This window comes from Notolepis coatsorum, assembly GCF_963971535.1.
Source record: "Notolepis coatsorum genome assembly, chromosome: 5".
Lineage (NCBI taxonomy): Eukaryota > Metazoa > Chordata > Actinopteri > Aulopiformes > Paralepididae > Notolepis > Notolepis coatsorum.
In genome coordinates this window covers 46,249,572-46,273,625 of record NC_140169.1, presented here as the reverse complement: position 1 = coordinate 46,273,625, position 24,054 = coordinate 46,249,572, and the positions used below count along the sequence as shown (strand labels likewise).

Sequence of the window (24,054 nt, the reverse complement as noted above, 5' to 3'; positions counted from 1 at the left end):
GCTCCACGAGAGCTGTTGAGGCTGTGGTCGCTCTCTTCCACCCAGCTCCACGAGAGCTGTTGAGGCTGTGGTCGCTCTCAAACACCAGGCGCAGTGGTGGACATAGAGAAAGAAAAGTGCACAGGGTGCAAGGAGCAATACCACTGATTACCATCGCTGCTGCCTCAGCTAACGTTATATAACTTACACACCTTACTACTCGCAGCCATCCAGGCGTTGCTGTTCATATCTTGGTTATAGTAAAGATACCTGGTCATACAACCACGGTTTGTCGGAAACTGCCAAAATAAGCTTCTCCTCCATAATTATCGATTGGTTTGCTGTCGATTTCTCTTCACATAGCTCAGATTTGTGATCCCTCCCCTCGGTTGATTTGATTGGTCCGTTGACAAGAAGGTGACATTGACGTCGGTGCGCTCCACGGCTGAAGTTTAAACTTTCTCTCTCTTCACTTTAACATTGATTCCAGACAAATCCGATATTGGAAAAAACAAAGGAATGAGCTGAAAGCAGCCGACGGTAAAAGAGCATAACTGGAGGAGGGAGAAAAAAAGTGAGCGAGGAGATGGAGACACTACTTTCCGAGTGGATTTATGCATTGTGCGACAAACACAACCGTGTGTCGCGCAAAATGATACAAAGAAAAGCAATGGAGGGTGCTCCAGTAGCACACCATGTTACCGCGCTGCGTCGCGGAACTCCGTGCTGCGTCACGGATCTGGTTGACTCCGAGTTCGATTCCCGGACTCGCCGTCATTTGCCGAATGTCTCCCCCTGCTCTCTCTCCCGTTTCACCCTACAACTGTCGGTCATGCTTGACCAGGAAAGCGATAAACGCTAAAAAATAAAGTTAAAAAAAAAAGAAAAAAAAAAAGCAATGGAAATCTACCCAACAGGGAGTGATGGCCAGTGAAGGTTGGCTGGAGACGTTTCTACAGCGCTTGAAAACGTTGAAATGACCAGTGACCGCCTGTAATTGCACTGTTTACTATTTCATACAGTACTTGATTTCAATAAATGAACCCAGTACATTTTACTGGGTTCAAACTGACACAAAATGTTGATTTATTCATTATGATCCGTTTGAAAATTAGAAATATAGGCCTCTCTCTTATACATGCCTCCTTTCAATAAAAGCCTGGTACCCGCTACAGTTGAAACAAATACAAGCCCAGGTCACTATTAGAGGAATTACGGTATATAATAATAATAATATAATTTTTTTTTAATAATAATTATTATTTAAAAAAAAATTCCCTCAAATCTTGCGCCTCCATTCCAAGGAAACGAAAGTAAGCGGCGCCTCGACTCCACCTCTCTACAACAAGCACATGGAGATTATCTGTGTTGAAAACAACAAGGACATGTGCAGCAGACATGTCAACGAAGAAGCGAAGCAATGCCGTTGTCATTTAAGACTATGTCGGACAGATTTGTGTTCATTGTGCTGCTTTTTTAAAGTGTCCCGACCCATATAAAAATATGTCTTAATAAAACATGCTTAATTAAGTCGAATTCTGCCTTCACTTTATTTATAGAGCACATTTAAAAACAACAAAGTTTACCAAAGTGCTGTACATTAATATATATATATATTTTTTTTTCCAAAGCTTCGAATTAAAATCGAAGCTCGGCCCCGAAGCTTCGATTGCCAAAAAAAGCTTCGAAGGTCAGCCGATATCGTTATCGCGATATCATTTTTGGCCATATCGCCCAGCCCTAGGTGACAGTGGCAAAAAATAGCCCATTTGCAAAAAAGAAAGAAAGAAATCAAGTGAAAAACCGACAAGCCCAACTCAGATGGAGTTTTCCACCTGGCAGCTGTGTGTGTTTGCCATGTCAACGGAGGCCACACAGTATTCAATACACATCTCACTACATCCTGCGCATTATAATAGTCGCGGAGGCCACGTCCGACCTCAATACGTTGAGTCTGGGACTATTTCGGATATTGGACACATAACATGGTCATTCCATAAATCGCCAAAGTTTTACCAGCTGCTATTGCAGCATTGTCCAATTGTCCGAAAAGGGCTGAAGGGAGAAGCACCAGGCTTGTCGGGCCCTACCCCTGAAGACTTGCGTTTCTTTTTTTTCACATTTACATACACTATATACACATATATACCTGCACATGTCTACATACATACACTACACATATTCATACATGATGTCTATAGCATTGCTCTGCATATATACACATGCATATATATCCACACACACACACATACATGGCAAAGAGCACCCCATAATTGGTATACACAGCTTATTATTTATAATATATAATATGATACAGTATTTATGGGATAAATATGATGATTCATACATTAGTGTTATATGGCATGTATATAAAGTGACAGTTTATAGTACACATTACAGTATACCTGCAGTATATAATAGTGTATACAACACATATATAATGTGATATAAGATATATAGTATGATATATACAATATAATATAGAACCATAATATAATAGTATATAGTGTAAATATAATATAATAATTAATTCTAATATGATTATATAATGTAATATAATATAACGTATAATACAATATCATCCCTCATACACGCCTTCATCTCCTCCCGCCTGGACTACTGTAACTCCCTCCTCACTGGCATCACCTCCCGCTCCCTCCATAAACTGCAGATGGTCCAGAATTCAGCCGCCTGCCTCCTCACTAACACCCGGTCCCGTGAACACATCACTCCTGTCCTCCACTCTCTCCACTGGCTCCCGATCAAACACAGCATAAACTTCAAAACACTACTCCTCACCTTCAAAACCCTCCATAGCCGCCCCCCCCTACCTGACTGATCTCCTTCTTCCCTACCGCCCCACCCGTTCCCTCCGGCCCTCCTCCACTGCCTCCCTCACTGTCCCGTCATCCAAACTTAAAAACTTTGGTGATCGCACTGCACCCCGACTCTGGAACTCCCTCCCTCAGTCCATCAGAGACTCCCCCACACCAGCGTTTCCGTTAGCCGGTAATTACCGGTATTTGACCGGCAAAATCTGTTGAAGTCAGACATATTTAATCTCTCCGGTCTTAATGTCCGGTGAAAATAATTCCCTCTAAGCACAATTTGATTATTTGAATTGTATTAAAATAGGCTAAAATTAAATAGCCTATGCGATGAACGAAACGATCATTACATTTGTTTCCTCGTTGCTTCTAATAATGACAACGACGTTGTCAGCGAGAGCTTAGTGCTGGGTGTGCGAACTTTTGTGAAGCTGCAGAGCCATAGCAACAGCAGCACAATGCAGTATTCCAGCAGTACTCCAATTCAGCCATTTTCAGCCAATGTTGGGTGGGGGGCGCTGCTGTGCGGTTCCCAGAAAAGAGCCAATAACAGCTGAATCAGCTGCTCTGCAGCGCCATACTCTTTGCAAATAAGTCGTTGCGAGGTGGAGAGAGTCGTCACGCAAACCACGATAATGTTGCCGTCTCTCTGCTTTCTCAGTTCTTCGCTTGATATAATTAATACAAATGTCCAATATAACGGAATTCGTTAGCTCATAAAAATGTGATTATAATAGACTGCCGTTTAGTGTCGGACCGACTGCCCACATACGCAGTCTATTTTATTTCAAGTCAGCAGCAGCACGGAGTATCGAGGGACTTATTTTATTTGGAATATATTAATGACTGTATACGCAAAAGTAGCCTAGTTTTAAGTAATACTATTATAAATCTACATGCCTTGAGGATGACATTCTTTATATAGCCTGCCTATCAATTGTTTTAAAGCTCAATAAACTATGACCGGAATTAATCTCATTTGTCCGGTAGATTGAAATCTTGCAGGTCACGGAGACCGGCAACAATTTTTTCTAACGGAAACCCTCCCCCACACTCTCCACCTTCAAACCCTGCCTCAAAACCCACCTGTTCTCCCTAGCCTTCAACCCCCCCCCTCCAACCTGTCTGTTCCTGTCGCTCTATGTTTCTGTGTTACCTCATGCTGCTTTCCCCTGTTTCCCCCGTGGTCTTGTGTTCCTTTTTTCGTTTCTTTGCTTTGTTTTACTATGTTTCTCTGCCTACTGTCAGCGACTTCGGGTCCTTGAGAAGCGCTATATAAATAAAATGAATTATTATTATTATATTATCATGTGTATTTATTTTATTAATTAAATGCAATTAAAGCTCTTCTTCCCTGTGTACCTATCGAAAATATATTTTATTTGTCTAGATTTGGATTGATTTATGTTTTCACACTATTTTAGTTCATCCTCTGTCTAGCCCATTCCACAGGGTGGCTCCGTAAGAGGAGATACACATTATTTTCAGGTTGGTTTTCATCACAGGTTTTTTGAAGTTCAATGGTCCTCTGAGGTTGTATCCCCCCTCTTTATCCAGAAATTTGCTTCTTACATTTACTGGTAATTAATTATATTTTGCTTTGTATATAAATAACTTGCAGAGTTTTAAAGTTTACCATATCAATGAACTTCAAAAGATGTGATTGTAGGCGGCTGGGTGGCGTAGCGGAGATTGCGCTCGTCACCAATGCAAGAGGCTGCGGTCTCGACTCCCGGAGTCAGCATTGCCTGTGGCTTGGTCCAGTCGTCATACTATCTCAATTGAGAGAGGTAGCGGGTGGAAAGTCGATGGGTGGGGATTGGACGTTGTGGACAGCGACTCCTACAGGTCGGTTGGTGCGCCTGCGCAGTAGAATCAGGAAGTGTCGGGGGCAGCGTGAGCCTCCCACGCGTTAGTCCTCGCCACTGAGAGATCGAGCTGCGCAGGTGAAAAGATGCGACTGCTGTTACCTCAAGTACCGGAGGGGACTTGTGCTCTGTATGACTTAGTCCACATTGCAGCCGGCTTGTGGGAGGCAAGAAACAGCGTTCGTGACAGGGGAGGGTTGAATTGGATGATACGAAATTGGGATGGGAGAAATATAGAAAATGGGAGAAAAAGTGGATAAAAAAAAAGATGCGATTGTAGAAACAGTGTGTGTTAACTATGACATTAACACTTTGATTGCCTAAGGCTAAATTCATGATATAACATAGGTTGCCAGCTCTATTTGTCTATGGAGAAGTACCCCTTCTTTGCAGGGCTATAACTTTTTAAATTCTATTGCTAAATTGCCATTATTAGGGCCCATTCAATGTCCTATATGTATTGTTCAGGGTGAAGCAACGTTAAACTTTTTCATTCACATATTCATACTAAAGTATGGTCTAATGTATAAGTATGTTTTCATCTCTTTCTGCAGCTTTCTCCAGAACGTGATCTATAGCCCCAAATGCATTATATTGATGATGCAATACAGTTTGATGGCAATCGGCGCGATATAAAAAATTCCAACTAGACATGGTTCTAGAAGTTACTACACGTCATCTGATGTCGACCGGATGGGTGAGGGGGCGTTTATAATTCCGTGGGCAGCGTTATACCATTCATCTAGTGTGGGTCATATGTTCATCAGATCAGTTAGTATAGGAGACATTGAAAAATAACGCTGAATCTTACCGTATCTTCCTCACGCCGTTGGGCGATGAGCGTGGAACAGACATTTTGCTATTATGGGATGTAGAAATATTGGGTCCATTTCCAGCTTGTATAATAGTATATACGTCCAAATCATGTTGTTTATCGAGTTATTGGCAACGGATCGCTATGTATTGTGACGAGCTAGAGTGCCGCAACCCATACCGAGTGCCCGGAAGTAATATGGGAGAACAGCACATCGTCCAAGTAACTTCCTCTTTGGCGATTGCGCCGATCGGCCACCAGATGGCGCTCTTGAACCGCTAGAGGGTTCAGTGGGGCTTTTTGGTGGGTCTCAGGCCAGCGGATGGGAAATATGAATCCGATCACAGATTTTTGAAATATTGATATCAAAGACGAGTTACGGCGTCCTCTGCAACTTGAGCATGGCGGGGAAGGACGCCTAAACACGTTTTCGGCACTTAAAGTGTTAATAAAATGTTACAGAAACTATGACATTAATAAAAAAAAAAAATACAGATCTCGCCTCAGAGTAGAAGCGGATCTGCGCCTCTTTCTCAGCACAACGCAGCCACGTATCAGGGAACTGTTCAAATGTACAAGCACACCCTTCAATGCAAAATGTGGGGCATGCTTAAGTGTGTGGGGTCGCCAAAAGAAAAACTAAATAAAATGGGGTTGTGGTATGAAAAAGTTTGAGAACCCCTGCCCTGGTACAGAAAAGCATCTTACCTGTGGCGGTCAGCACTGCTGACTGAGAGAGGCTGAGTTTATCAGCTGGTCGAGTCATATCAGCCAGGCCAGCTCCAACCAGGCTCTGTTGAGACACAGGACGTGTACCTTGATCACATACAAGGTGAGCAGGACCAGGCCTACGTATAAAAACCCTGATTAATATGCATACATAAGATTAATTATGCATTAGGTCTAAGTCTTATTATTAACTTACCCATTTAAACATTGGCGCCCAGAAGAAAACAGTCTTTGGACCTAAATGAAACAGAAGAATAAGTCAGTAAATATTTATTATTATTAATATGATAATAAGATTTGATTTCACTTGTGTGTGAAGCCGTCTAATCTTCCTCCCTGATGTTCCCGGTGGGAACAGGAAACGCTTAAAAAGGAACATGAGCACCTTAGATACCCTGTTGTAAACTCCGCCCCACTGTATATTCTATCCTGGTTATTTATTATGATCATCAACATTATTATTTTTAATTTCACTTATTATCATTATTATTTTTTTTTATTTTATATATACCGTATATATTTTTTTATTTAATTTAATTTTGCTTTCTTTTTGCCTGTTTTCGACTTTGTTTAGTTCTTGTCTTTATTGTTTTTTGTCGTCCCTGTTCAAGTTCAGTCGTGTCCGTGTCTCGTCATGTCCCACAAAAGCAAAAAAAGAAACATGGTGATATGTTATACATTGATAACACATTTTGCTTCTCTGTATATATATATTCATGCTATATTATGTTATGTTATTTGATACTATCTTGTCTAGCACAGTCTCTGGAGCGTAACAGTAAGAAGCATTTTGTATGAAAGTATTCTGTACTTCTGTATGACAACTATTAAAGAACTTGAACTTGTATCACCTATGTTTCACCATAAAAGATATATATAAAAAAGAAAAAAAAGGGAACATGCCAACATTATTACGGTCTTCTGCAGAGTCAGACAAGAAGATGAGATACCAGCTTCCTCTGTGTGCGTTCAGTAGAACTAATGAATGGAAGTGGATACGGACCAGCTAGCCTAGCTTAGCACTAATGAATGGAAGTGGATACAGACCAGCTAGCCTAGCTTAGCACTAATGAATGGAAGTGGATACAGACCAGCTAGCCTAGCTTAGCACTAATGAATGGAAGTGGATACAGACCAGCTAGCCTAGCTTAGCACTAATGAATGGAAGTGGATACAGACCAGCTAGCCTAGCACTAATGAATGGAAGTGGATACAGACCAGCTAGCCTAGCTTAGCACTAATGAATGGAAGTGGATACGGACCAGCTAGCCTAGCTTAGCACTAATGAATGGAAGTGGATACAGACCAGCTAGCCTAGCTTAGCACTAATGAATGGAAGTGGATACAGACCAGCTAGCCTAGCTTAGCACTAATTAATGGAAGTGGATACAGACCAGCTAGCCTAGCTTAGCACTAATTAATGGAAGTGGATACAGACCAGCTAGCCTAGCTTAGCACTAATTAATGGAAGTGGATACGGACCACTAGCCTAGCTTAGCACTAATTAATGGAAGTGGATACAGACCAGCTAGCCTAGCTTAGCACTAATGAATGGAAGTGGATACAGACCAGCTAGCCTAGCTTAGCACTAATGAATGGAAGTGGATACAGACCAGCTAGCCTAGCTTAGCACTAATGAATGGAAGTGGATACAGACCAGCTAGCCTAGCTTAGCACTAATGAATGGAAGTGGATACAGACCAGCTAGCCTAGCTTAGCACTAATGAATGGAAGTGGATACGGACCAGCTAGCCTAGCTTAGCACTAATGAATGGAAGTGGATACAGACCAGCTAGCCTAGCTTAGCACTAATGAATGGAAGTGGATACGGACCAGCTAGCCTAGCTTAGCACTAATGAATGGAAGTGGATACAGACCAGCTAGCCTAGCTTAGCACTAATGAATGGAAGTGGATACGGACCAGCTAGCCTAGCTTAGCACTAATGAATGGAAGTGGATACGGACCAGCTAGCCTAGCTTAGCACTAATGAATGGAAGTGGATACAGACCAGCTAGCCTAGCTTAGCACTAATGAATGGAAGTGGATACGGACCACTAGCCTAGCTTAGCACTAATGAATGGAAGTGGATACGGACCACTAGCCTAGCTGTTGGCCAAAAACATCTCTCTCTTTAGTTTTAAACTAGCCTAGTGGTCAGTATGGGAAGCGCATGGCCCACGTGTTCCTTTAAAAGAGTCTGATCTGATGTTCCGAGTGCAGGGGTCAGGGGTCGGGCCAAATCTGTTCCAAGCCATTATATGGCGGATTTAATAAATTGATAGTGAAAAATGTTTTACTCTGACCACCTTATAACTGAGACATACATTTGTGGCAGAGGCAGAGAATGTATCAAAATAAACTAGCAGTTTTTTCTACTTTCCATTATTATAGTGTATAATAAATGTTTGCACTGAACATTATAGGCTACCTTTGTCTTTTTGCCATTTTATTATAAAACCAGAGACCTACATCCTACATTACACGCAACCAGCGCGTCTGTCTGACGGCCCGTTCTGTGGAGCGGACTGGACTATTGACAAACTATAGGAATTTTCCATTGGATATTGGAAATTAGTGGTGTAACGGTACACGTATCCATACTGTTTTTTTGGGCTGTTTTTTCCCCACAATTTAATTATAATAAATTTTTTAACAAGTCGATTATTCATTTCAATATAGAATATTCGTTGACGGCCCTACAAGTAGTAGTAGTAGTAGTCGTTTATTGTCACGTATAAAGTACAGGTACATTACAGTGTGATGCTTGGTTCATACACATACAGCTCATTATAGTAATATTCCACAATTATTACAGTTGGTAGTAATAATGGCACACATAATTTCACACCAACATGCGCATTTGTTGATACATGCAGGACTAAGTCTTGAGACAGACGTCTGTGTATCACCGGATTCACCACTGCCATGGTACCGGCGCGGTGTACAGTTAGTTACTGCACTACATCACCCCTGAGTGGAACATGGAGGTGTACAGTTAGTTACTGCACTACATCACCCCTGAGTGGAACATGGAGGTGTACAGTTAGTTACTGCACTACATCACCCCTGAGTGGAACATGGAGGTGTACAGTTAGTTACTGCACTACATCACCCCTGAGTGGAACATGGAGGTGTACAGTTAGTTACTGCACTACATCACCCCTGAGTGGAACATGGAGGTGTACAGTTAGTTACTGCACTGCATCACCCCTGAGTGGAACATGGAGGTGTACAGTTAGTTACTGCACTACATCACCCCTGAGTGGAACATGGAGGTGTACAGTTAGTTACTGCATCACCCCTGAGTGGAACATGGAGGTGTACAGTTAGTTACTGCACTACATCACCCCTGAGTGGAACATGGAGGTGTACAGTTAGTTACTGCACTGCATCACCCCTGAGTGGAACATGGAGGTGTACAGTTAGTTACTGCACTACATCACCCCTGAGTGGAACATGGAGGTGTACAGTTAGTTACTACATCACCCCTGAGTGGAACATGGAGGTGTACAGTTAGTTACTGCACTACATCACCCCTGAGTGGAACATGGAGGTGTACAGTTAGTTACTACATCACCCCTGAGTGGAACATGGAGGTGTACAGTTAGTTACTACACTACATCACCCCTGAGTGGAACATGGAGGTGTACAGTTAGTTACTGCACTACATCACCCCTGAGTGGAACATGGACAGTACAGTTAGTTACTACACTACATCACCCCTGAGTGGAACATGGAGGTGTACAGTTAGTTACTGCACTACATCACCCCTGAGTGGAACATGGAGGTGTACAGTTAGTTACTGCACTACATCACCCCTGAGTGGAACATGGAGGTGTACAGTTAGTTACTGCATCACCCCTGAGTGGAACATGGAGGTGTACAGTTAGTTACTGCACTACATCACCCCTGAGTGGAACATGGAGGTGTACAGTTAGTTACTGCACTACATCACCCCTGAGTGGAACATGGAGGTGTACAGTTAGTTACTGCACTACATCACCCCTGAGTGGAACATGGAGGTGTACAGTTAGTTACTGCACTACATCACCCCTGAGTGGAACATGGACAGTACAGTTAGTTACTGCACTACATCACCCCTGAGTGGAACATGGAGGTGTACAGTTAGTTACTACACTACATCACCCCTGAGTGGAACATGGAGGTGTACAGTTAGTTACTGCACTACATCACCCCTGAGTGGAACATGGAGGTGTACAGTTAGTTACTGCACTGCATCACCCCTGAGTGGAACATGGAGGTGTACAGTTAGTTACTGCACTACATCACCCCTGAGTGGAACATGGAGGTGTACAGTTAGTTACTGCACTACATCACCCCTGAGTGGAACATGGAGGTGTACAGTTAGTTACTGCACTACATCACCCCTGAGTGGAACATGGAGGTGTACAGTTAGTTACTGCACTGCATCACCCCTGAGTGGAACATGGACAGTACAGTTAGTTACTGCACTACATCACCCCTGAGTGGAACATGGAGGTGTACAGTTAGTTACTGCACTACATCACCCCTGAGTGGAACATGGAGGTGTACAGTTAGTTACTGCACTACATCACCCCTGAGTGGAACATGGAGGTGTACAGTTAGTTACTGCACTGCATCACCCCTGAGTGGAACATGGACAGTACAGTTAGTTACTGCACTACATCACCCCTGAGTGGAACATGGAGGTGTACAGTTAGTTACTGCACTACATCACCCCTGAGTGGAACATGGAGGTGTACAGTTAGTTACTGCACTACATCACCCCTGAGTGGAACATGGAGGTGTACAGTTAGTTACTGCACTACATCACCCCTGAGTGGAACATGGAGGTGTACAGTTAGTTACTGCACTACATCACCCCTGAGTGGAACATGGAGGTGTACAGTTAGTTACTGCACTACATCACCCCTGAGTGGAACATGGAGGTGTACAGTTAGTTACTGCACTACATCACCCCTGAGTGGAACATGGAGGTGTACAGTTAGTTACTGCACTACATCACCCCTGAGTGGAACATGGAGGTGTACAGTTAGTTACTGCACTACATCACCCCTGAGTGGAACATGGAGGTGTACAGTTAGTTACTGCACTGCATCACCCCTGAGTGGAACATGGAGGTGTACAGTTAGTTACTGCATCACCCCTGAGTGGAACATGGAGGTGTACAGTTAGTTACTGCACTACATCACCCCTGAGTGGAACATGGAGGTGTACAGTTAGTTACTGCACTACATCACCCCTGAGTGGAACATGGAGGTGTACAGTTAGTTACTGCACTACATCACCCCTGAGTGGAACATGGAAAGCCAAACTTTCCCCCACTGTACCGAAAACCCGCACCAAACCGTGACTTCAAAACCGAGGTACGTAACGAGCCGTGGTTTTTGTGTACCGTTACACCCCTAATAGAAATAGATAGATACATCGGATTAGATGCAGTCCAGAGAAAACAACCAATATAGATATTTCAAGATTCTATGCTTTACTTCCGCACACTGCCAGTGGGCGACGGAGAGATACACAGATTCCGATAGAATTTAAAGCAAGTCTTTATCACATACAGTTCCAACGATATTTAATGTTTTGCAAAACATGTCAAGTGTTGCGCTCGGCTTTAGAGGGTTAGCTCTTTCAGCGCCGCGGGTCTAGCCCATCTTTGTTCCTACTGCACCACCGCTCTAAGAGATAGGGATGCGTGGCGGTGTTTGCAGGGCTATATCTATATTCTATATTATAGCTATGGATACAATGCTATGGCTCATTTGACATCAACTAGCCATCGTTATTTTTTTCAGAGTGATCCTGGCTAATTCCAGGAAACGGCGCTATGGAGCAATGCGTGAATTTGACTAAAAGTGTTGGCGTTGCTCATCTGGACACGCTACTATTTCCAAATCAAATGTATATAATAGGGCGGCTGGGTGGCGAAGCGGACTAAGCGCTCGTCACCAATGCGAGAGACACTGGTATTGAATCCGGCTGTCAGCGTTGCCTGGCCGGCTGTCATACTGGCTCAATTGGCAGAGTCAGCGGGAGGGAAGCCGGTGGGTGGTGATCTGGTCGTTGTAAACAGCGACTCCTACAGGTCGGTCAGGGCGCCTGCACAGCGAGGGAGGGAAATGGTGAAGGTAGTGTGACCTCACACGTGTTAAACTTCACCAATGAGAGTCCGCGCTGTCAGGTGAAAAGATGCTGCTGGCTGTCTCCTATGTCTCGGAGGAAGCATCTGATAGACTTCAGGGCTCCCTAGACCGACCAGTGGGAACAACATGCAAGCAAAGACCAGGAAGGGGAGGGGGGAATTGGCATAACGAAAAAAAAATTGGATGGGAGAAAAACACAGAAAAACAGGAGGAGAAAAAGTGGATACAAAAAAATTTATATAATAGGTATTATGTTTCATCATGAATGCATGAAAGGGGGGGTCGTTTTATGATGCTTTGATCGTCACCAACGGCATACGTTCTGGAGTATGTTACACATGGTCGTTGCGATCGATGTGAAATCATGGTTGAATCAAAGCAGGATTGATGTCATATAGTCTTACCTTCACTAGGAGGGACCTCAAAAAGAATATTCCAATTGTCTGATCACGATTTCCAGTATTGGTGTCCATCGTGTCGCCAACATAATCCACCACAACACATGCATCGGGGGCATTTGACGCGTTTCAATGTCATCGAGTGAACCGCTAGACTCGCCTGACCAAAAAAACTGCGCCCGGAGTGAATTAAATATAACACCGGGTGTGAAAAAAAGGTTTCGAAAGGTGGGCGATACTGCCACCTACCAGGATGCTGCCGGTATTGCACTCTAGCGATCTCAGAGTGATTCCCTATGGTAACCCTGAGGTCCGTGTGAGAGAAATGAATACAAATATTGAATAAAAGAAATAACGATGAAAACCTGACTATACTCGGGTATGGCACTGAGCGTTTGGCGAGTTAACCGACTATCCTCGGGTCTGGCGCTGATAGTTAAAAGCCAGATTGTATTTAAAATTTAGTTAATGAATGTCTTGTTGTAATTCTTATATACCTAATGTAGCGCATTGACGTCAGTTTAATTGCATTGCATTGCATTTAACGGTGACGCCGTCACAGTCATATATAAGTAAGTAAAGATAAAGTTTGAATGACTTACTGAACTGGTGTTTTTAAGATAATATACAGAGAGAGAGAGAAGTTAGCGTTAGCAGGTTAGCTTAGTTAGAGTTAGCAGCTATCATTAGTTAAGGTTTTTAGCGCAATGTGGGTATACAGGGATGGCGAGGATGCAAAGCATGTTAGACCATTGGACCCGTTGCTCGCAGAGTTTTCGTTGCACATAGAAACAGCGTGACTCGCGAGATGGGTTGTTACAGAGCTGTTGAACGCAGCAGGGCTGAAGAGCTAGAGGAGGTGTTGTTACAGAGCTGTTGAACGCAGCAGGGCTGAAGAGCTAGAGGAGGTGTTGTTACAGAGCTGTTGAACGCAGCAGGGCTGAAGAGCTGGAGGAGGTGTTGTTACAGAGCTGTTGAACGCAGCAGGGCTGAAGAGCTAGAGGAGGTGTTGTTACAGAGCTGTTGAACGCAGCAGGGCTGAAGAGCTAGAGGAGGTGTTGTTACAGAGCTGTTGAACGCAGCAGGGCTGAAGAGCTAGAGGAGGTGTTGTTACAGAGCTGTTGAACGCAGCAGGGCTGAAGAGCTGGAGGAGGTGTTGTTACAGAGCTGTTGAACGCAGCAGGGCTGAAGAGCTAGAGGAGGTGTTGTTACAGAGCTGTTGAACGCAGCAGGGCTGAAGAGCTAGAGGAGGTGTTGTTACAGAGTTGTTGAACGCAGCAGGGCTGAAGAGCTGGAGGAGGTGTTGTTACAGAGCTGTTGAACGCAGCAGGGCTGAAGAGCTAGAGGAGGTGTTGTTACAGAGCTGTTGAACGCAGCAGGGCTGAAGAGCTAGAGGAGGTGTTGTTACAGAGCTGTTGAACGCAGCAGGGCTGAAGAGCTAGAGGAGGTGTTGTTACAGAGCTGTTGAACGCAGCAGGGCTGAAGAGCTAGAGGAGGTGTTGTTACAGAGCTGTTGAACGCAGCAGGGCTGAAGAGCTAGAGGAGGTGTTGTTACAGAGCTGTTGAACGCAGCAGGGCTGAAGAGCTAGAGGAGGTGTTGTTACAGAGCTGTTGAACGCAGCAGGGCTGAAGAGCTGGAGGAGGTGTTGTTACAGAGCTGTTGAACGCAGCAGGGCTGAAGAGCTAGAGGAGGTGTTGTTACAGAGCTGTTGAACGCAGCAGGGCTGAAGAGCTAGAGGAGGTGTTGTTACAGAGCTGTTGAACGCAGCAGGGCTTAAGAGCTAGAGGAGGTGTTGTTACAGAGCTGTTGAACGCAGCAGGGCTGAAGAGCTAGAGGAGGTGTTGTTACAGAGCTGTTGAACGCAGCAGGGCTGAAGAGCTAGAGGAGGTGTTGTTACAGAGCTGTTGAACGCAGCAGGGCTGAAGAGCTAGAGGAGGTGTTGTTACAGAGCTGTTGAACGCAGCAGGGCTGAAGAGCTAGAGGAGGTGTTGTTACAGAGCTGTTGAACGCAGCAGGGCTGAAGAGCTAGAGGAGGTGTTGTTACAGAGCTGTTGAACGCAGCAGGGCTGAAGAGCTAGAGGAGGTGTTGTTACAGAGCTGTTGAACGCAGCAGGGCTGAAGAGCTAGAGGAGGTGTTGTTACAGAGCTGTTGAACGCAGCAGGGCTGAAGAGCTAGAGGAGGTGTTGTTACAGAGCTGTTGAACGCAGCAGGGCTGAAGAGCTAGAGGAGGTGTTACAGAGCTGTTGAACGCAGCAGGGCTGGAGAGCTAGAAGAGGTGTTGTTACAGAGCTGTTGAACGCAGCAGGGCTGAAGAGCTAGAGGAGGTGTTGTTACAGAGCTGTTGAACGCAGCAGGGCTGAAGAGCTAGAGGAGGTGTTGTTACAGACCTGTTGAACGCAGCAGGGCTGAAGAGCTAGAGGAGGTGTTGTTACAGAGCTGTTGAACGCAGCAGGGCTGAAGAGCTGGAGGAGGTGTTGTTACAGAGCTGTTGAACGCAGCAGGGCTGAAGAGCTAGAGGAGGTGTTGTTACAGAGCTGTTGAACGCAGCAGGGCTGAAGAGCTGGAGGAGGTGTTGTTACAGAGCTGTTGAACGCAGCAGGGCTGAAGAGCTAGAGGAGGTGTTGTTACAGAGCTGTTGAACGCAGCAGGGCTGAAGAGCTAGAGGAGGTGTTGTTACAGAGCTGTTGAACGCAGCAGGGCTGAAGAGCTAAAGGAGGTGTTGTTACAGAGCTGTTGAACGCAGCAGGGCTGAAGAGCTAGAGGAGGTGTTGTTACAGAGCTGTTGAACGCAGCAGGGCTGAAGAGCTGGAGGAGGTGTTGTTACAGAGCTGTTGAACGCAGCAGGGCTGAAGAGCTAGAGGAGGTGTTGTTACAGAGCTGTTGAACGCAGCAGGGCTGAAGAGCTAGAGGAGGTGTTGTTACAGAGCTGTTGAACGCAGCAGGGCTGAAGAGCTAGAGGAGGTGTTGTTACAGACCTGTTGAACGCAGCAGGGCTGAAGAGCTAGAGGAGGTGTTGTTACAGAGCTGTTGAACGCAGCAGGGCTGAAGAGCTGGAGGAGGTGTTGTTACAGAGCTGTTGAACGCAGCAGGGCTGAAGAGCTAGAGGAGGTGTTGTTACAGAGCTGTTGAACGCAGCAGGGCTGAAGAGCTAGAGGAGGTGTTGTTACAGAGCTGTTGAACGCAGCAGGGCTGAAGAGCTAGAGGAGGTGTTGTTACAGAGCTGTTGAACGCAGCAGGGCTGAAGAGCTGGACGAGGTGTTGTTACAGAGCTGTTGAACGCAGCAGGGCTGAAGAGCTAGAGGAGGTGTTGTTACAGAGCTGTTGAACGCAGCAGGGCTGAAGAGCTAGAGGAGGTGTTGTTACAGAGCTGTTGAACGCAGCAGGGCTGAAGAGCTAGAGGTGTTGTTACAGAGCTGTTGAACGCAGCAGGGCTGAAGAGCTAGAGGAGGTGTTGTTACAGAGCTGTTGAACGCAGCAGGGCTGAAGAGCTAGAGGAGGTGTTGTTACAGAGCTGTTGAACGCAGCAGGGCTGAAGAGCTGGAGGAGGTGTTGTTACAGAGCTGTTGAACGCAGCAGGGCTGAAGAGCTAGAGGAGGTGTTGTTACAGAGCTGTTGAACGCAGCAGGGCTGAAGAGCTAGAGGAGGTGTTGTTACAGAGCTGTTGAACGCAGCAGGGCTGAAGAGCTAGAGGAGGTGTTGTTACAGAGCTGTTGAACGCAGCAGGGCTGAAGAGCTAGAGGAGGTGTTGTTACAGAGCTGTTGAACGCAGCAGGGCTGAAGAGCTAGAGGAGGTGTTGTTACAGAGCTGTTGAACGCAGCAGGGCTGAAGAGCTAGAGGAGGTGTTGTTACAGAGCTGTTGAACGCAGCAGGGCTGAAGAGCTGGAGGAGGTGTTGTTACAGAGCTGTTGAACGCAGCAGGGCTGAAGAGCTAGAGGAGGTGTTGTTACAGAGCTGTTGAACGCAGCAGGGCTGAAGAGCTAGAGGAGGTGTTGTTACAGAGCTGTTGAACGCAGCAGGGCTGAAGAGCTAGAGGAGGTGTTGTTACAGAGCTGTTGAACGCAGCAGGGCTGAAGAGCTGGAGGAGGTGTTGTTACAGAGCTGTTGAACGCAGCAGGGCTGAAGAGCTAGAGGAGGTGTTGTTACAGAGCTGTTGAACGCAGCAGGGCTGAAGAGCTAGAGGAGGTGTTGTTACAGAGCTGTTGAACGCAGCAGGGCTGAAGAGCTAGAGGAGGTGTTGTTACAGAGCTGTTGAACGCAGCAGGGCTGAAGAGCTAGAGGAGGTGTTGTTACAGAGCTGTTGAACGCAGCAGGGCTGAAGAGCTAGAGGAGGTGTTGTTACAGAGCTGTTGAACGCAGCAGGGCTGAAGAGCTAGAGGAGGTGTTGTTACAGAGCTGTTGAACGCAGCAGGGCTGAAGAGCTAGAGGAGGTGTTGTTACAGAGCTGTTGAACGCAGCAGGGCTGAAGAGCTGGAGGAGGTGTTGTTACAGAGCTGTTGAACGCAGCAGGGCTGAAGAGCTGGAGGTTTTTTTAGACCATTTTTAGGGGCAAATGAGAGTGAAATGCTCGCACTGTAGAGCCCTGCCTATTGATATGACCCATAACAGCAAATGCAACACACAAGGAACTCGTTAATCATTCTTGATGTGGTAATGTACATTGTATAATTAATATTAGAATTGAATGTCTCATTTCAGCCTATTCATAGTCAAGTGGTATTTTTAGGAACAACTGACAGCCCTGCTGCCATTCATTATTCCTTTCTCTGCCTGGCTACACACTGGCAGGAGACTTGTGTTGTGGTATGACATCACAAAGGGCTATACTTCTGAACAGCTTGTTAAGGCTGGTTAATATGAATACTCCTACATGCTGTCTTTATACCTGTATCACTGTACATAACTCTACCACCATGCTGTCTTTATACCTGTATCACTGTACATAACTCTACCACCATGCTGTCTTTATACCTGTATCACTGTACATAACTCTACCACCATGCTGTCTTTATACCTGTATCACTGTACATAACTCTACCACCATGCTGTCTTTATACCTGTATCGCTGTACATAACTCTACCACCATGCTGTCTTTATACCTGTATCACTGTACATAACTCTACCACCATGCTGTCTTTATACCTGTATCACTGTACATAACTCTACCACCATGCTGTCTTTATACCTGTATCACTGTACATAACTCTACCACCATGCTGTCTTTATACCTGTATCACTGTACATAACTCTACCACCATGCTGTCTTTATACCTGTATCACTGTACATAACTCTGATTAGCACGACACTCAGTAATACTCATTTATATATCTTATACCCAGTTCACCTTCACATTGTATATCACTATTGCACTTTACTGTTATATTTGCACTCTGGTTGGATGCCAAACTTCTTGTCTCTGTACTGTGCTGTATGTGTGCAATATAATGACAATACATTTGAATCTAATCTAATGTTTTCCATAATATAAGACCTTTAATCTCTTGTGTGATCCAGAAACACAGTATTCCTACCATGGCTGGCGAGATGGAGTAAAGAACGGGAAGAGAGGTCTGTCTCAGCCAATCACAGGGGGTGGCTTATGTCGCCACCCCTACAATGTGTGTCTCAGCCAATCACAGGAGGTGGCTTATGTCGCCACCCCTACAATGTGTGTCTCAGCCAATCACAGGAGGTGGCTTATGTCGCCACCCCTACAATGTGTGTCTCAGCCAATCACAGGAGGTGGCTTATGTCACCACCCCTACAATGTGTGTCTCAGCCAATCACAGGAGGTGGCTTATGTCGCCACCCCTACAATGTGTGTCTCAGCCAATCACAGGAGGTGGCTTATGTCGCCACCCCTACAATGTGTGGAGGAAGTTGTCCTTGTACTCTGTTTAGAGTCGCCCCTGGTGGTGACTGTGTGGTACAACATACAAAACAATTGTTCATCTCAGAATGCTCTCTGGTTAAACTAAAGCAATTTACATCCATAACGGCTCAATCTGAATATGTGCGAAATTAGTGTTCGACCACATCGTGCACAATTGTACAGCCCTGGCCTATTTTATTTTATAATTCTATTCTATTGTGCTTCTATTTTAATTTAGCGTATATATTCTATTTTTATTCTACCTTTTTATTTTATTCTACCATAATTGTCTGTCCGTTAATGTCGCACCAAAAACTACCAAATAAAATCCCTTGTATGTGTAAACTACTTGGCAATAAAGACCTCTTTGATTTTGAAATAGGCCTGTGTGACAGTGTGACACTGCATTACATAAGACCTACGATTTCAACATCTCCTCAAATGATCTGAGGCAGGAGAATGCTGCTAAACGAGTGGCCATATTAGCCTCATCTCTGCAAGTAGGTAACAGAAAGCCACACTGTTAATAACGTGTAGGCTATCACACACAGCCTATCTCACAATAATTTAACCCTTGTACTGAAGAACTGTAAAACTCAGTTTTGAACAAGCCTATGTGTTTGCAGTTATACAGTCAATCGAAATTACTTAGTGTGAATGTCTGTGGTACATCACCAGAAAGTACTCAACTTCTACTGTCTGTAACTATGAATGAACACAACACTCTAACTTACCATCTTTAGATAATAAAGTACTCAACCTCTACTGTCTTTAACTATGAATGAACACAACACTCTAACTTACCATCTTTAGATAATAAAGTACTCAACCTCTACTGTCTTTAACTATGAATGAACACAACACTCTAACTCACCATATTTAGATAATAAAGTACTCAACCTCTACGGTCTTTAACTATGAATTAACACAACACTAACTTACCATCTTCAGATAATAAAGTACTCAACCTCTACTGTCTTTAACTATGAATGAACACAACACTCTAACTCACCATATTTAGATAATAAAGTACTCAACCTCTACTGTCTTTAACTATGAATGAACACAACACTCTAACTCACCATATTTAGATAATAAAATACTCAACCTCTACAGTCTTTAACTATGAATGAACACAACACTCTAACTTACCATCTTTAGATAATAAAGTACTCAACCTCTACTGTCTTTAACTATGAATGAACACAACACTCTAACTTACCATCTTTAGATAATAAAGTACTCAACCTCTACAGTCTTTAACTATGAATGAACACAACACTCTAACTTACCATCTTTAGATAATAAAGTACTCAACCTCTACTGTCTTTAACTATGAATGAACACAACACTCTAACTTACCATCTTTAGATAATAAAGTACTCAACCTCTACTGTCTTTAACTATGAATGAACACAACACTCTAACTTACCATCTTTAGATAATAAAGTACTCAACCTCTACTGTCTTTAACTATGAATGAACACAACACTCTAACTTACCATCTTTAGATAATAAAGTACTCAACCTCTACTGTCTTTAACTATGAATGAACACAACACTCTAACTTACCATCTTTAGATAATAAAGTACTCAACCTCTACTGTCTTTAACTATGAATGAACACAACACTCTAACTTACCATCTTTAGATAATAAAGTACTCAACATCTACTGTCTTTAACTATGAATGAACACAACACTCTAACTTACCATCATTAGATAATAAAGTATTGATTGATTGAAAACTTTATTAACAGATTGCAGAATGGGTACAATACAGTACTGTACAGCTCAATACAAACAACTGCTAAGAGGATGCAAACCAGAGAAAGACTTTCGTCTTGTTTACATCAGGGTCCTCCATTTTCAATTCATCAGGGCATTTATTTTGTACAAGACATACAAAAATACAGTACTGTGTAAGAAAAAGTACTCAACCACACTAACGTTCCCTCTTCAGATAATAACGTTTGAATACATTGGTCCTCTGAAAATAGTTTGATTATCTATCCATGATTAGAACATGGCACAGTGGGTGGGTAGTAGAATCAGGATTTCAGTTGTTGTTGACAAAAGTAGTAGAAAAAGCTGACTGAACCATACGATTGACCAACCACAACTAAAATGTACCAGTATTTGACCTCATTTGAAACCTTGCTCGTCACGTGACCTTCCCCAAATGAACTGAAAACAAACGCATTTGTTGTTAAATAGAAGCTTGGCTTCAGGTTAGACAGGAAATTAAAGCATTTGTTAAAAAACCAGTTCAACTAGACTTCTCTGCATTAAACACCGGTAGTAAATGTCTGTAGAGCGAGCTTAACTCGTGTTATCCCAGCAGATTAGGGTGTGCTGCTACTTTGACACAATTTGCTTGGATTAAAAACATAACTAAGATAAGCATCTGTTGTTTTGCCACCTAAGGTTAAAGGGGTCATCTCAAGGGGGTCTAGCTAGTAGATCGAATTCAAACCTCTATCACACACCCAGGTCAGACACCCATATCACACACCCAGGTAGGACCCCTATCACACACCCAGGTCAGACACCCCTATCACACACCCAGGTCAGACACCCCTATCACACACCCAGGTAGGACCCCTATCACACACCCAGGTCAGACCCCCATCACACACCCAGGTCAGACCCCCATCACACACCCAGGTAGGACCCCTATCACACACCCAGGTAGGACCCCTATCACACACCCAGGTAGGACCCCTATCACACACCCAGGTAGGACCCCTATCACACACCCAGGTAGGACCCCTATCACACACCCAGGTCAGACCCCTATCACACACCCAGGTCAGACCCCCATCACACACCCAGGTAGGACCCCTATCACACACCCAGGTCAGACCCCTATCACACACCCAGGTAGGACCCCTATCACACACCCAGGTCAGACCCCTATCACACACCCAGGTAGGACCCCTATCACACACCCAGGTCAGACCCCTATCACACACCCAGGTCAGACCCCCATCACACACCCAGGTCAGACCCCCATCACACACCCAGGTAGGACCCCTATCACACACCCAGGTAGGACCCCTATCACACATCCAGGTAGGACCCCTATCACACACCCAGGTCAGACCCCTATCACACACCCAGGTCAGACCCCCATCACACACCCAGGTCAGACCCCCATCACACACCCAGGTAGGACCCCTATCACACACCCAGGTAGGACCCCTATCACACATCCAGGTAGGACCCCTATCACACACCCAGGTCAGACCCCTATCACACACCCAGGTCAGACCCCTATCACACACCCAGGTAGGACCCCTATCACACACCCAGGTCAGACCAATATCACACACCCAGGTCAGACCAATATCACACACCCAGGTCAGACCCCTATCACACACCCAGGTCAGACCCCTATCACACACCCAGGTAGGACCCCTATCACACACCCAGGTCAGACCCCCATCACACATCCAGGTCAGACCCCTATCACACACCAGGTCAGACCCCTATCACACACCAGGTCAGACCCCTATCACACACCCAGGTCAGACCCCTATCACACACCCAGGTCAGACCCCTATCACACACCCAGGTCAGACCCCCATCACACACCAGGTCAGACCCCCATCACACACCCAGGTCAGACCCCTATCACACACCAGGTCAGACCCCTATCACACACCAGGTCAGACCCCTATCACACACCCAGGTCAGACCCCTATCACACACCCAGGTCAGACCCCTATCACACACCCAGGTCAGACCCCTATCACACACCCAGGTCAGACCCCTATCACACACCCAGGTAGGACCCCTATCACACACCAGGTCAGAGCCCTATCACACACCAGGTCAGACCCCTATCACACACCCAGGTCAGACCCCTATCACACACCCAGGTAGGACCCCTATCACACACCCAGGTCAGACCCCTATCACACACCCAGGTAGGACCCCTATCACACACACACCCAGGTCAGACCCCTATCACACACCCAGGTCAGACCCCTATCACACACCCAGGTAGGACCCCTATCACACACCCAGGTCAGACCCCTATCACACACCCAGGTAGGACCCCTATCACACACCCAGGTAGGACCTCTATCATTGATTGATTGAAAAGTTATTTAACAGATTGCAGAATGGGTACAGTACAGTACAGGAGGACAAACAAAGCTTGTCCGAGGCAAGAGACCGTTGTGATTGGAGGATCAAGAAAAGAGGGCAGGGTTTGAGATAGGTCTAAGAGGATGCAGACCAGAGAAATACTTTCGTCTTGTTTACACCAGGGTCCCCCATTTTCAATTCATCATAACATATATGACATACAGATAGACAGTACTGCTACATCTATACATTTATGACATACCAGATTTACAAATACAGTACTGTTTGTGATACAAAAAGAGTCCAGAAAAAGAGAGTATATACATTTGACGTAGAAACTGTACATTGGAGGAGGTTGGTTGGAGGGGGTGGGGAACTGTACATTGGAATATCAATATCACACACCCAGGTGAGATGTACAGAAACACAACTTGTAATAATACCTGCAGGATGGTTGTAAAGAGGTCGCAGTTTCGCCGGCAGAGCATGTTCGATCTTCTCCAGAATCCTGTGGTAGGAAACTCTCATCGCAGCCATGACGGACAGGACAGCTAACTAACTTAGTGCAACAATAACTACCCGTTAAAACACAGAGAGGAGGACCACTGCTTCGCCGTACAACGTTATCAAATGACGAGCAAGTAGCGACTGTAACTCTGAGATGTTTGCTGTCCTACTGTCGACCTTCTGGCATTAGACACTGACGGTGCAACCTACCGTGCTGCTGCTGGAGAGGTGACCTCACTGACCGTGCAACCTACCGTGCTGCTGCTGGAGAGGTGACCTCACTGACCGTGCAACCTACCGCTCAGGGGGCGGGACCACAACAATGGTTCTCCGTTTTCATTGGTTCATTAGGACCAGTACCCTGTATTACGATAGGTTTAGAGAAGCCTGCTTCCTTTGCTGTCCGATAAAGCTCCGGCGGGTGGAGCCCCCCCCCCCCGCCCCGCCCCTACACAAGTTTTTTAGTGATGCAATCATTCTTTCTTTAGACATAGCCTGTGTCTTTTACAACAACCTAAAGAAGGATTTTCTCGTTTTATCTTATTGTAAATAGAGAAAGCGCAAAATAATATATATTTTTTTTTATGTATTAAAAAATATTTAAATACATAAAGAAAATCGAGGGGAAAGCAACTACACAAAGCTATTAAAAATTTTTAGAAAAAAAAAATCACCTTCAAAACCGCTCTCAAAGAGCACCTACGAGAGGCTGCAATTAGAAACTGGCCCCCATAAATGTCTGAACCCCCCTCCTATTGTACAGTTCCCTCCCCCTCGTATGTATATTTACTGTTAGGATCTCTGTAAGTACTG

At 44.9% G+C, this 24,054-nt stretch overlaps 1 protein-coding gene across 1 annotated transcript in view; it reads right to left on the bottom strand.

Moving 5' to 3' along the window:
• The window catches only part of mpc2b (mitochondrial pyruvate carrier 2b), a 36,142-nt gene extending 12,660 nt beyond the window's left edge, over positions 1 to 23,482 (bottom strand). Inside the window, exons 1-3 of the mRNA XM_084314691.1 lie at positions 23,178 to 23,482; positions 6,415 to 6,455; positions 6,198 to 6,282 (exon numbers count right to left, since the gene is read on the bottom strand). Coding sequence (XP_084170817.1) covers positions 6,198 to 6,282; positions 6,415 to 6,455; positions 23,178 to 23,271 — 220 coding nt within the window. The 5' untranslated portion in view covers positions 23,272 to 23,482. The remainder of the gene's footprint in view (positions 1 to 6,197; positions 6,283 to 6,414; positions 6,456 to 23,177) is intronic.
• Positions 23,483 to 24,054: the final 572 nt, after the last annotated feature.